This window comes from Acomys minous (genome assembly GCF_964271855.1).
Source record: "Acomys minous genome assembly, chromosome: 15".
Lineage (NCBI taxonomy): Eukaryota > Metazoa > Chordata > Mammalia > Rodentia > Muridae > Acomys > Acomys minous.
In genome coordinates, this window is record NC_140497.1 from 53,717,876 (window position 1) to 53,732,089 (window position 14,214).

General features: G+C 41.9%; 1 protein-coding gene across 10 annotated transcripts in view; it reads right to left on the minus strand.

Moving 5' to 3' along the window:
- The window catches only part of PSD3 (pleckstrin and Sec7 domain containing 3), a 541,746-nt gene that overhangs the window by 32,668 nt on the left and 494,864 nt on the right, over nt 1-14,214 (minus strand). For all 10 annotated transcript variants that reach the window (XM_084758401.1, XM_084758398.1, XM_084758403.1 and 7 more), the window contains 3 exons: nt 7,530-7,687; nt 6,538-6,682; nt 1,176-1,319 (listed from right to left, as the gene is read on the minus strand). In XM_084758401.1, coding sequence (XP_084614527.1) covers nt 1,176-1,319; nt 6,538-6,682; nt 7,530-7,687 — 447 coding nt within the window. The remainder of the gene's footprint in view (nt 1-1,175; nt 1,320-6,537; nt 6,683-7,529; nt 7,688-14,214) is intronic.

Consider the following 14,214-nt stretch of genomic DNA (forward strand, 5'->3'; position numbering starts at 1 on the left):
GCAGAAATGTTACCGTGGCGTGTGGGGGAGAGTTGCAGTCTTAGAGAAGAGAAAAAGGCAAAGAGTCTCACTTTATTAGAAGGTAAAGGGGAGGGTGTAAGAGCTGGGACAGGTGACACTTATCAATCAGCTTGACCCTCAGAACGAAACAGGAAAGGACATGGATGAGTTGAAGGAAGGAAAGACAGCAGGAGGCAACTGCTAGTCTCATGTGAGGGATAAGGCAGCCCGGACTGGCACAGAGGAGGCACCCAGGCGGTGGCTGCGCTGAAGAGGGTCCAGGGTGGAGCACTGTAAAAACAGGACCAGGCTTTGCGTGCTCCGATGCCTCCAGTTTTACTCCTGAGTAAGAAACGTCACACAGTGTGGGACTGAGGAAGAATGAAGGTCACGGAAGTGACTTGAAATGCAATGAGGAAACAGCAATACTGTTAGGACAGAAGTGTGTGTGGGGGAGAAAAATCATGACACATCCATATTCCCCGCGCCCCCGTTTTTAATAGAAAAAGATAGTTTAAGGATGGGAAGGTGGCTCTCAGCAGGGAGAGCTGGAGGAGACTGGCTTTGCTTTGTGGGAAACCTTAGGCAAAGGGCACACTAGGGAAGGATGACTCCGGCTTGGTTTTGAATCTGCAGCCTCTCTCATCATCACACTGGCAACACCAGCTGAATGAGCCAAGATGCAATTCACCCATCTCCTTCTGGAAAGCAGGCCGGGAGGGGGGGGGGGGAGGTAGAGGAAAGCGGATGGATGTCACCTGGCAGCAAGGGAGTGCAGGAAGGAGCAGGTGCTGCCTCTCACCCCGCAGCTCCTTTCCTCCAATGTATTTTATTTTGACCTAAACTCTGTTGGAGGAAACAGAGGGTCAGAGAAAGCATCTGTCCTCCCTGGCACACTGCCTCTACTGTTGTCCTTTTTTCACCCTCATCACAGGTGCACGCCTTTCGGGCTCGGAGGCTGTTTTGTTTGCAGCGAATGAACCGGCTATCACTTTGATATTTATTTGGTGCTTAAATAAAAGTTACAAACCTGAGGGGCCACCAAAGCTCCTGTCGTATCAGGACAGCTTAAGTTGGAGCCAGGGAAGGCAAGCTCAGTACCATGACTGCTGTGAGGTGTTTGCTTCACAGTCAGGTCATAAAACCAGCCTTAGGGATGTCTAGCCTCACCATACCTCAAACTCCAGATAGTGGTCTTTGAGTTTGTACTCATCAACATCCTTGGCTTTCACCTTCTTGTCTGGGGGATAGGAGCGATGCTCGGCCAGCTCGGCGGTGATCTGCTTCAGCTTGCTTTCATGGGATTTCAGCTGTTCCTCCTGCAGGAAATTAGGAAGCCGTTCAGTGTGCATAAAACAACCAAAGAGAAACACAGGATGCCTGTAAAGATCCCTTCTGCCTAATGACTTCAATTTATCAAAATAGTCCAATGAGCCTTTGGCCCTAAGTGCTTCCAACTTTTTTAGGCCAATGTTGGTATACTCCTTTTTAGGGTGTCAACAGAGACTAATATCACTGGGCAGTCTCTTGTCCCAAAGGCATACCATTTTATTTCTGAGCCCTTTATCAGTTCTACTTGTCACCAAGTGGGGAGCAGATCTCTTTGGAGAAACCCTGACAAGCAAGTTACAAGCCGACCAGTTAGGTGCCTCTCCTGAGAGTCACGTGACATGAGTTCTCCTTTCATAGCCACTCGGCAGTGTTCTTAGCTTCCCCCCCTGCCTATCTGCATAATGTTTTCCTTTGGTGGGAGAAATTGTGCCAGGAAGAAATCTTTTATGAAACTGATGTGCTGATGAAATTCTCCCCTGGAGCAGCAGAGATTCTCACTTAGTTTCAACTTCCTTGACCCAAAGTAGTCATTCAGTGAAGCGCAGAGTAATTACTGCTCCAACAGCATTGGCCCACACACCAGATACTGACACAAAATAATCAGCCCTGTGTCTAAGGCTTTCCGTTCCTGACATCATTTATATCAACTCAGTAAAAACACTTCCTAAAGAGATATGCAGCTGAGCTCTCTCATACATGTTGCTTTCTCTCTTTTCCTTCTTTTTTCCTTCCTTTCTTTTTTCTGAGACAAGATCTCTCTCAGTAGAGTAGGTTGGCTTTGGAATTTATTTATTTCCCTCCTGCCTCCGCCTCATGAGTGCTGGGTTTACAGACCCATAATCCATATCCAGCAGCTTAACACAGGCTTGAAACAAAAGACATTTTAATTCTTCGGCATACCTAAAACAGCGTAGCTGCTTAGCATTTTGTTATTCTATGAGAACTTGCTCAAAACCTTGAGCAGTTTTACATATGCGGTATAAAATAAATGGATGGAAGATGAAAAAGAATTAAAATACATTTTTATATAACAGAAGCATAATTTTATGTTATAAAATTTGTACAGCAGAATAGAGAAAATTAATAATTACAGATGTTAAATTTAAGACTATGCAATGATTTCAGTAAAGAGTTACCCAGAAGCATGAGTCATATGCAGTATCCTAGGGTCCTCTAAAATAGCAACATTTCTAGAGCCAAAAGAAAATAACCTGCAAGTTTAAGGTCATCAAATAAAAAATAAATAATGAAAAGGAACAGAAATGTGTGAAAAAAAAAAAAAGGAGCACCCAGTGAAGGATGAAAATAGGACCACATTCATTTGAAGGACCAAGCATAGCAAAATACCCAAAAGTAGTTCTGGCAAAGTATGGGGGCGCAGACAGAAATATAGCTAAGATTACGAAAAACCATCACCTGCTCACCGATAATGCCAAAAGCCAAGGCAAACTCTTCTCATTCATCTACTATGTCCTGTCAAGGAGTATACAGACCATGTTACAGAGAGATGCCTTTCTAAAGCGCATATGCTAACGCCCTAACCCCCAAGCCCCTATACTTGAAGATGGAGCCTCATTAAGGCTGGTAAGGTCACTAGAAAGCTTGGCCTCTCTGTATGCCTGCTATTCACCACAGGAAAACTAGACGTACAAGCATAAAGAACAGCAAGCCTATGCAGCCCAAAGGGAGGTATTTCAGACTATGACACAACTGGCACCCTGACCGTGTGTCTCCAGGCTTTTTCAAGCAAAGGTTTCTCTGTGGAGAAACACAGGTACATGGAAAACACTATATGAGCTCACTTATATGTGAAATACCCAGACATCAAACCCCATGATACTAGACAGTGGAATGGTGGCTGTGTAACCCGGTGGTTGGGGGGACTGGGGAGATGGTCAAGGATCAAAATTATCAGCCAGGAAGAATAAATTCAAGAATTCTGTGGTGAACCAAGACAACTATAATTACTAATAGATAATTACTAATACATATTTCAAAATTGCTAGAAACGATGTCACATATTCACACCACAAAGTGGCACGTATATCAATTAGCTCGACTAAGCATTGCACAACGAATGCATACTATAAAATCACACTGTACCCATAAATATAGACACTTCTTATTTGTCAACCAAAATTTAAAGTGAGATTTTCACTTTCTCTTACCTAATAGTACTTCTATTTTGAAAGGCATTTCATGGTTCGATTTTTAAACCTAATTAACTGCAATACAGCCTAGGCTGGCCTTGAAGCAGTTTTCCTGACTCAGCCATCCAAGTAGCCGAATTATACATGTGTTCGGTGCGCCTGGGTTTTATTTAACTTTTCCTAGTTGTATTAACAGTTCACACTTGGCGAGGTTCAGCATGATATTTTAATACATACAACACACAATGATGTGACAGACTGTATAACTGTGTGTTGGGGTGAGGTGTATAGTTCTGAAGGAAGGCTACTACAAGGGAGTATACTTTGGGCATACTCTTGGCATAGTGCACACACCCCAGGGTCTTCTCAGTGGGCCCTTAGCACTCCTACGCTCAGTCAAATCAGAGGATAACGTGAAGAGCGAGATGGGTTGTAGCTCAGTCGTAGGGTCCCTGCCTAGCATGCTCTGGGTTCAATACCTACCGACCGCCTAGTTAAGAGGCGGACACTCCAATGTGAAAAGTGAGCACAGGGCTCTGGCTTCCATCCAGTGTTCACCTTGTGGCTTGCCCTCCAGTGGATGGATAGTGTTCAGTATCTAATGATTATCCATTTCAAACTTTTACAAGAAAACAATTGGAATTCAAAGACAATAGGACAGGAACTCTACGTGACACGGGTGTCCAAAAGTGGCAAAAGGCCTAAGGAAGAGTGCCACCGTCATCAGTCTACACACCAGCTACCTTTCGTTCTAGCCAGCTACCTGCACATCTGAGACACACCTGCACAGTTCCCGGCTCAGCCTGAGTCTTAATCCTCACACAGGTCTGCAAACTGGGCCTTGTGGTACAAGTCTCAGATCATTCCGTGCACACATCGAACCTCAAAACAGCTGCTTTGATGGGGATAAGAGGACACCCTCAATAGACTAGAAGGTGTGTGTGTGTGTGTGTGTGTGTGTGTGTGTGTGTGTGTGTGTGTATGTAAGCATGATGCTCGGTTTGGACGGCTACATCAGAAGGAGGTGGGGGAAAACTTCAAAATTTCGAAGTAGTCTCTCCACCCCCCAGCAGAAGAAAAATGTACTCTGGCAGCACTGCAACGGAGAAGGTGACTCCTACACAGCAGGGCTGTTCAGCAAGAGCTGTGCCACACTGGCAGCAATCAGTCTTAATAATCCGGGCTAGCGTGTTTTGGAGGAAAGACAAGAACAAATTAAAGACAAGCTCCGAAATGGCAGGATAATGAACAAATGTGCCTTAAAGTACCCAGCACTCTTAACTGGACCTTTAATTTTCCTAACACTCCTTATCTTCCCAAGAGAGCACTCACCTTGTTGCTGTATACTTTAAAAATTCAAATTGCTCAAGAGCCTGAGGCATCCAGGGAGGCCACAGTCAGACTGAGGTCTGTGAGCCGATGAAGCTCAGATTTGCAGTCTCTGGGAAAAGCAATGGTGCTCAATGGGAGAGGATGAACTTGGACTCTGGAGAAGATCTGACAATGTTTCACTAAACATACTTAATAGCTATGAAAGTTAAATGCTACTCTTCCCTGATCCTTGGGCCTTTCTATCCTTAATACTTTGTAAGTAGACAGTGAATTATACAGTATAATGCTTATATAGTAAATATTATAAGTTACAAAAGAACAAAAACCAAACCAAAGCAACAACAACAACAAAAAACAACAACAACAACAAAAAAAAACCCAACAACCAAAACCACACCATACCATCTTTCCTGAAGCTACAGCTGTTTTCTTGCTAACAGTTTTTCTTTGTTATAACTATGAATACATCTCTGTCCGTTCCTTTCCTCTCCATCTTCATCCTGGTGCACTCCCTCTTCAAAGAAGACCAGCACGGACACACCTCCCATCCCTCCAGCCAAAATGCTCTCACCAAGTTTACCAATGACCTCTCTGCCACCTAGTAGATTTCTTTGTTTTTATCCGACTTCCCTTCTTTTCTTTCCTTTTCTTATTGGTGTTTTCATTTTCTCACTTTACATCCTGATCACAGTCTCCTCCCTCTTCCCTTCCTGGTCCTGCCTTCCCACTCTTTTCACCTTCTCCCTTCTTCCTCCTTCCCCACTTCCCTTCTCCTTAGAAAATGGAGCCCCAATGCCCTCAATACCAACATTCCCCATTACATCAAGACTAAGTGCATCCTCTTCTACCGAGGCCAGACAAGCAGCCCAGCTAAGAGCAAGGGATGCCCAAGCAGGCAATAGAGTCCATGTCAGAGCCAGCCCTGATGCTATCCCTTATATCACACCTCACATAAAGCTTGGCCTCCTTTAAGCTTCCTCTTGGGTCTCTCAGGTCTCCTCTTTCACCCAGCCATCCTGTTGTTTGTGGCAGGTAGCATTCTGGACTAATGCTTTATCCTAAGTCCATCAAAGTGAGTTACCAGTTACTTGTTTCTTGATGCAGTGTCTAGCCCACCATAGACGAAATTACTTCTATAGTGAGAAACAAGTGTTTCATGAAGACAGCAGAGTAACTTCCAAAATCCTCTACTGGCCAACGGCAGTGAGGCCATTGCAGCCATGTGTAGTGTTAGCAGGGACTCAGAGGACAGCTTTGAGGGGGAGATGGTATGGTAACCTGGTTTTGATTCAACTGAGAAGTTTATGAAAGAACGTGGCAAATAGTTTGCTGGGCGAGGAGTTAAACTGATTTTACCTGTGTCTCACTCGACAGTAAGAAGGGAGTGATGGAAACACTTTCACATTCCTCAGTAAAACACCCAGAAAAAGCAAAGCAATGGATAAAGGGCAAAAAACCCATCATTAGCAAGCTGGGATATTGCCCCAACCCTAGGTCACAGAACAGAAAACCAGGATTAGTAAATAAAAAGCACGCAAAGGTGTTTGAGGTGTGGAAGCCGGAGCAGGGCACACTGCGCATGCCCCACTCAGCGACTCACTCTCCCAAGGCCTATCTTACAAGGCAGACCAAAACATGCGGAACCTTCCAATACTGAAACTTAGTTACTACTAACATCACCACGAGGCGTGTTTTCCTACCTAGCGTGATCACACCGGCTTACCTGGGATAACTTTGTTGTTGTGGCTGGCAGAAGTGGGCGGCTAAACTTCTTCTGAGAGCCAATGGCTGCTGGGAATGGTGGAGCAGAAAAGACGGCCGCAACACAGTTAATTTTGCTTATCCACCCTTGCATTTCCTCAGGACTCCTAGGAGAGGAAGGGATGTGCACGTTAGCACAGGGCCGCATCCAGGGAGACCACGCCTTGCCTTTCGCTTATTACTGATTTGAAGTGGACAATTAAGACAGTTTATTCTAGTGTGACACTTCACTGGTTCGTCAGAGGTTAACATTCTCAACAGGACTCACTATGGGAAGTAAAGATTACAATCATTATTGTTATCACAGAACAAGGCTGTGGCTCTCTCTGTGTAAGAGACACAGAGAAAACGGGCTATATTTTCTGTAAGTCTCCACTTTTTCTTCAGAGGTAGTCTAGTCCAAAATTAGTATTAAAATTAACTCTTCTCTTTTAGCCCCAAATTTTATTTTAAAAATTAACTCAGGCACACAGTGAAAAGAAGCATACAAAGGCACACCTGACCACTGTGGAAAAGAACTGGAGTGTTTCCTCAAATATCAACTACACAGTTACAACCCAGCAACTTTAATCCTAGGTAGGTGTACAAGGCAAATGGAACAGTGACACACAAATGTTTGTGGCATCGTTCTTTTACAAATATTATTAGTTACAAGTATGGTGTGTGTGTGTGTGTGTGTGTGTGTGTGTGTGTGTGTGTGTGAGACAGAGAGAGAGAGAGAGAGAGAGAGAGAGAGAGAGAGAGAGAGAGAGAGAGAGAGAGAGACAGAGAAGTTGCTTCTCTTCTTCCACCTTTACAAAGAGAGGGAGGAAGAGGAGGAGGAGGAGGGTGGAGGAGGAAGAAAAAAAAAGGGGAGGAGCAGGAGGAGGAGGGGGGTGGTAACAGGAGAAAGAGGAAGAGGGGGAAAATCAGGAGAAGATTAAAGCCAAATAAGAACAAAGCTAGCAAACATACTGGGTTTGGAAAAGCAAGACCCTCCAGTCTGCAGTCTTGAGTTTAAACACGTTCGGTTTCTTCTCGTAGTCCGTGGCCTTGGACGCTAAAGCATGGTGCACACTCACTGCGTTTTTCAAGTCCTCTTCAGACAAAGCCTTCTCTGGCTTGTATTCATCCTGCACGTGGGTATAAAGAAAAGTACAAGGGCATGACCACGAGGCAAGTTTTCTGCATCCGAAATTAAAGGAAAACTTTTTAGAAACTCCATGGAAAAAGTAAAATGGGGACTACAAACTCTTGAAAACTTTGTAAACTTTAAATAGAATATTACAATTTTTAGCAATGTGCAATGAAACAATGCATGTACAAAAGGGTGCTTTTTTTTTTTTCTGTAAAGCCAATATATAGCAATTAAGACATACACATCACGGGGACCTGCAACATGGCCAGGTCCAACAGGTACTGTGAGCTCAAACAATGGGCACATGCAGACCCTTGCAGCCACCATCAACAGGCACACAGGCCGCCTCTGAGGCCTCTATCTGAACACACTACATTTTCCTGAGGCCATCCTTTGAGGTGGTTAATACTATCAAAAGAAAAAAGGAACAATGAAATACAGTAATTTCTCTAGCTCTTTTGATGAGAACAAAGGGAAGATCACCTTAAGATAAAACTTGCCTTATTTTTCCTAAGTAGGTATAAAATACATAAGAAGGAAGATGTCATGGATACACAATTTTAATTTTTGACAATAACTATATAGCTCAGAGTTTTTAAAAGGTTCCTTTGTATGGCCACCATCCAAACATGACAGCCAAAATAAAAACTGCACTAGTAGAATAATAATCAGAATTTAAAATAGGGTTTTCAATTATTTCTAGTAGTTACTGGCTTCACTGGAATAAACAGAGGATAAAAGCAATGTTTTTAAAAACCCAAAAACAATCAAACAAGAACAACAAAAAACCAAATTACCTATCTGCTGCTTATGGGACAAGCTGTAGCAGTACCTATTTCTGGAGTTTAGGTTACATTTCTCATACATCATCAAAAACAAGATGTTTACTAAACTTATGTTTTTCCTATAAAGAAAACACACACACACACACACACACACACACACACACACACACACACACACACACCCTATTACTTTCTAACTCATGGTAAGCACATGAAATAAAGAATGTTAGTGTTCTCGTTTAAGCTGGGGTTTCCCCCCCAACTTTTTAGAAAAGCAATTAGTGCTTTCTCCCATGTTGCCCTGTTTTTCACCACTACTATTCAAAAATCAAACAATTCAAACATACTGATGCCTGGAAATTATTCAAAATGAAAGAAACAGACAAGCTGAAACGGTGACCTTTAATGATCCTTGTCAGCATCAAGCTGAGAGGTGACCATGAAGCAATAGAAAGTGTTCCCACATCCACAATATTAAACAGCAACTTCCAGAGTGACAGTGCAATGACTCTTCCTTTATTAAGGCTCCGACATTCTGATTTGCTGCTGACAGAGTCTTGGGGGCAAGGTAAGATGAACAAATGCCAAGGCAAGGAGACTGTTAAGAGTAAACTCTACACTTTAAAGCATGCATTCTAGAATGAGTCCCATCAGTCCACGTAACTGCAATCCAGCTATGCTGAGAGGTTTCTCTTGCACTGTTGAAAAGGCTTCTCTCAGAGACTTGGCATTCTAAAATCTGTGACTCTCTCTCCACATGACATATTTTTGAGTAGGAGTTTCAAGGAGAGGTAGACTGAGTACAAAGTCCCCTCTCGCTTTGGCACTGTGCGGAAGCATAAGTCAGTGTGCATGGCCCTTTACCTAACAGTCTCTCTGTTTCCAAATAAGAAGCTGAGGGGAGAGAGCGAGGGTCGGGGTGGGGGAGGGGTCAGTACTGATCCTGAGATTGACACACGCCTCCATTCTCACACATGTGTCTTCCCAGCACACGCGGGACCAGCCTGCTGAGATAGATGTTAGTCCACAACACACATGAACCTCTTTTGATTGTGTGCTCCTTAACTCAGGCTTTACTCTCATTTTTTTTTCTGAGTTTCCTTCTTTTTTATATGTAATCTCTTAAGATAATTATTATTTTTATTTTTCACCTTTCTCATTTTTTGGTCTTTTGAGTGAGATTTACCATGTTGCTTTTGTCTTGTCTATAGATCACTAAAGAGAGAGTGCAGCCTTGTCCTTACGGTAATTTCCTTGCTCCTGCCTCCACAGCACAGAGATTAGAGTTGTGTCCCACCATTTTTCTTCTTTAATTAAGCAGGAATTTAAGGCTTTAATTTTTGAGTATGAGTTATACAGTATAACAGTTTAGGAATAGGTTGTGTCTTTCGCCGATGTCTAGGTAGTCTATGATTTCACTTTTGTATATGTTCTTTTAGCGCAGTAATAAAATGTGCCCAAAGCTTTAGTCACTTGTCAGTTGATATTTTTATAGGTTTATGATCAGAGAATGTGGTCTATTATGCTTATTTTTCATCCAAAATTATTAAGGGTATTCATGTTGCCGAACGCATGGTGATTTTTGCTTATGCTCCTTGAAAAGGTACATTATTTATTAGATGGGTAGATTCTGTAACCAGGCATTGATTAGTCTCTTCTCGTCCTTGCATGTTTCCCACTGTCCATCGTCCACTCACTGCAGAGGCGATGCGAGCTTTCCCTCCACTCTTAATCGCCTTCACTTTTACAATTTGGGGGCTATACAGCTTGGTGCATTTAGGCTTTAAGTATTATCATTCTTAAAACTATGTGCTACCTAATAATCTTGACTATTCTTTCTATCAACTTTTGCATTTAGTCATATAAGATGTAAATTTCAATAAACATCTTCCAGGTAAATTTTTTATTTCTTTTAAATTCCTCACACATATCACCAAGACTTTGAAATCATTTTATTTTCCCTTTCTTGTTTTCACTAATTCCAAATTTGGCTGGAATACTTTAGTATTGCTTATTTTTGAAATCTTCCTAACATATATTTAATATGAATTTTCTGTCTCAAGAAGCCTTATTTTGCCTTACACGTTGCTGTTTTCTCTCCTTGTTCTTTTGAATTTGATTGTGTTCTGTGGCTCACCTCTTATTTTCTTTATTTCCTTGTTTTGCCTTGATCTCTATCCTTTTTGTGCATTGTAGCAGTTATTTATTATTAGTTTATATATTCACTTTACATCCCGATCATAGTCCCTTCTCTTCTCTCCTCCTGCTCTCCCCTCCCAATATTCTTATCCCTTTCATCTTTTATGTATTTTCTTCATGTGGTTCATATACTTTAATTCTACTCAAGTATCTTTCAGGATATTTTTCACAGGTCTAGAACTGGATATAGAATTTCAGTTGCAATCCTTTCTACTAATTTTCTTTACAGGCTGCAGGTATTTTTTTCCATCCAGTTTCCCAGATGATAGAGTCGAATGGCATTCTGATTCTTTATGTTGTATACAGTGTATGTGTGTGTGCATGTGTGTATAAATATACTAGGCACAGGTGTGGAGGCCAGAGGTCAAGGTTGGTGTGTTTCTCAATCACTCTGTACCTTATTTTTTGAAGGTTAAGTCTCTCACTGAATTTGGGGCTCACCAACTCAGCTAGGCTGGCTGGCTTGTAAGTCTTCGGGGTCCCCCCTGTCCACCAATCCCTAAGTTTCTGCACTGAGGTTACAGGCGCATGCTTCCATCCTGGCTTTGTTTGTTGTTGCTGTGTGTGTGTGTGTGTGTGTGTGTGTGTGTGTGTGTGTGTGTGTGTGTGTTTTGCTGGGCATCTGAACTCTGGTCTTCCTTCACACTTGCACAGCAAACACTCTGCACACTAAGCCAGCTCTTCTAGTCTCATGTAAACTTTTCTCCCTATATCTTGTACCAGGAATCTCGTAACCTTTTCTCTTTATTCATGGCATTCAGTAGTCTGTGCTTAGCTGTTCTTTACCTTTTCATCTGTCTACTCTGAAAGGTATAAAATCTCACTGATGCACTGCTATTACGTCATTGAGATGGTGAGCTAACTATCACTGCAGGTATACAACACAGCCGCTATCTTAATGGTTGTACCAGAGATTTAAGGTTTGTCCAGTTGGGGATGTACTCAGTACTAACTGACAATTCATGTATGTCCCATGGAAATCTCTTGAGTCTATGCTGCCAAATGGACATAAAACCAGCAACTTACTGTGGTTCAAAACATGAGCATCCAGAATTCGAGCTTGTATGTTTACTTACCTGGTTCTGATATTTAAAGTCTTTGTGACCTTAGATGGGTTAAACTCATTAATGTTACAAATTAGTGAAATACCTCTGTCAATAGAGATGATATCCTCAGTTTGTTCTTTAAATGACCATCCTGCCACTGGCCCATTCCCTTTCTTACTCTTTAATTACCCCTTGAGGTGGTCATAACTAGTCTTACAGTTTCAACTCTCACCTATATCATGACAAACTGCCGTGTATTATTAATAAGCAAGGCCAGCTGCTCACTATTAACACTCGGTAACCTCAGCACTTGAAACCACTATAATTACTCTTGGCGTATATTCTCTCTGTTAGTGTTTTCATTTAGACTGCTGTAAAAAAAACTGCAACAATGCAAAAAGGCAACATTTCTTATGGATCCTGTAAGTAAAAGCTAACAGTAATTGTCATCTTTTTGTTTTTTTTCTCAATATTTTGTTTCAATATTAGTTTGTTCCCAATCTAATGCAGGTGTTTAACTCCCAAAGCCTCACGCCCATGTCATTAAAAGGCTTGAAACTTAGCCTGGCATGGTGGTGTACGCTTTTAATCCCAGCACTCGGGGAGGCAGAAGCAGGTGGATGACTGTGAGTTCGTGGCCAGACTTCTTAGTCTACAAAGCGAGCCTGGGACAGCCAAGGATATACAGGGAAACCTACCTAGTCTTGAAAAATAAAACAAAACAGCACAACCCAAACCAACCACCAAACAAACAAAAGCTAGAAACTTATTCCAGCCGCAGCAGGTAGATGTTGAGCCTCTGGGTAGTGATTGGATTAGGAGGCCAGGGTGGAGTCCCGTGACATCTAAGGTGAGGGCAGAAGTCTAGAGAAACACCTGTTCCTACCATATTGATGACGTTTAGAGGGCCCTTTGTCAGAGCCCAAGCCAACCTCTCTTCTTTGCCAATGAGTTCACATTAAGCGATTACTGTAATTCTCAAAGCTGTAGAGAACACTGTTTAGGAAGAACATGCATCTTAAGTCACACTGAGGCACTCTAAGGCACATCCCAGGTCAAGCTGGGAAGAATGCTTTTACACAAGAGAGAAATAGAAGGTGAGGTATGTTTATTAGGAATAAACTGACGTTATGGGTTTTTAATCTATTAGCTTCTACTTTTCTAGTTAATAGTAAAACAACATTATCGTTGTCTTAAATGCAAAATATTAACAATACGATATGGTTACATAATCGAAATTAAGCAAGCAAGCAAGCAAGCAAGCAAATAAAATGAAGTGCCAACCTCCTTCAGCCCCAGTGAAAGCAGCTCTGGGTAGGGTGGTGCTCCTCAGGCTGGCTTTACCCTACAGAATCCATCCTGATAGCTGTAGTATTTACTGATTAAGCTAGAGGATGGTATTTAAATGATGGGGTTGGGAAGGGAGGAATAAGGCACAAATTATCGTAATCAAACCATTTCAACCCAAGACTGTTAGCTGTGGAAACTAAATGTAAAACAGAGAGAATGATAAATCCAATCAAGACATTTTCTGTAACGAAAGAAAATGCTCCATGACATCTAATTACAACCGATTTTCTCCAACAAATGAAGGTGAAAATGATGCCTGAAAACATGTTACTCTCCCCCGTGCTCCCCGCAATCTGCACTGCTTTATCTAGTATGACTCATTAGAGCACTCTGCCGTCCTAACAAGCAGCCAGAGTGTGATTTCACAAAGCTTGTTTTATAGTCATTTACGGCATGAAATAAAGAGCTCTTTCCCTTACAATGTTTGTTAATTAAAGCTTGTGTGGATCCACATCATAGCACCCATAGGTCCACAGATTATTGCATCAACTTTGAAAAGTTTCCATTCTCAGGAACCAGAAAGTAAAATCTACAAAGTGACAAAATCGTCAGCGTTCAGTGAAAAGCATGCTCAGGCTTTCTTCTGGTTGACGGATTATTTACTTAATACCTTATTAAATAGTTACAATTGATACATGCAATTAAAAAATTAGCAAGTGGCAACACTCTTGATGTCCATTGAGAATAGTAAGCATTGAGAGCACTCCCCTGTTTAATGTTGTGAAGCTATATGTTGAAATATTCGTAGCCGATGCAGGTATGATTACAACCTGACTGAAGTGTAGCCTGCTATTCCTCCCTTAGAGCACTTGACACATAACCATCCCTGGCCAGCCTTATGTCACAGTCAGAGAGAAATGCTTGGTTTCAAAGTTTCAAAAATACTAATACGCAATGGGTCCTAAGTTGTCCAATACTGCTTGATTCTTGCATGGTAATAAATATTTCCTATGATTTGATAGTTATCTTTAAAACCCCTAGTATTTTCAGTTATTTTTCTAAAATTACCCAGCTTCATTTTTAAATTTTTGACACAGAACAGAGGGTGCATGACCGTCTACAAATCTTGGCAGGTGGAAGAGTAATAAGTCAAATGAGAGCACGTTTTGATCTATCACTAAACTAAGTGTATATGTGAAAGC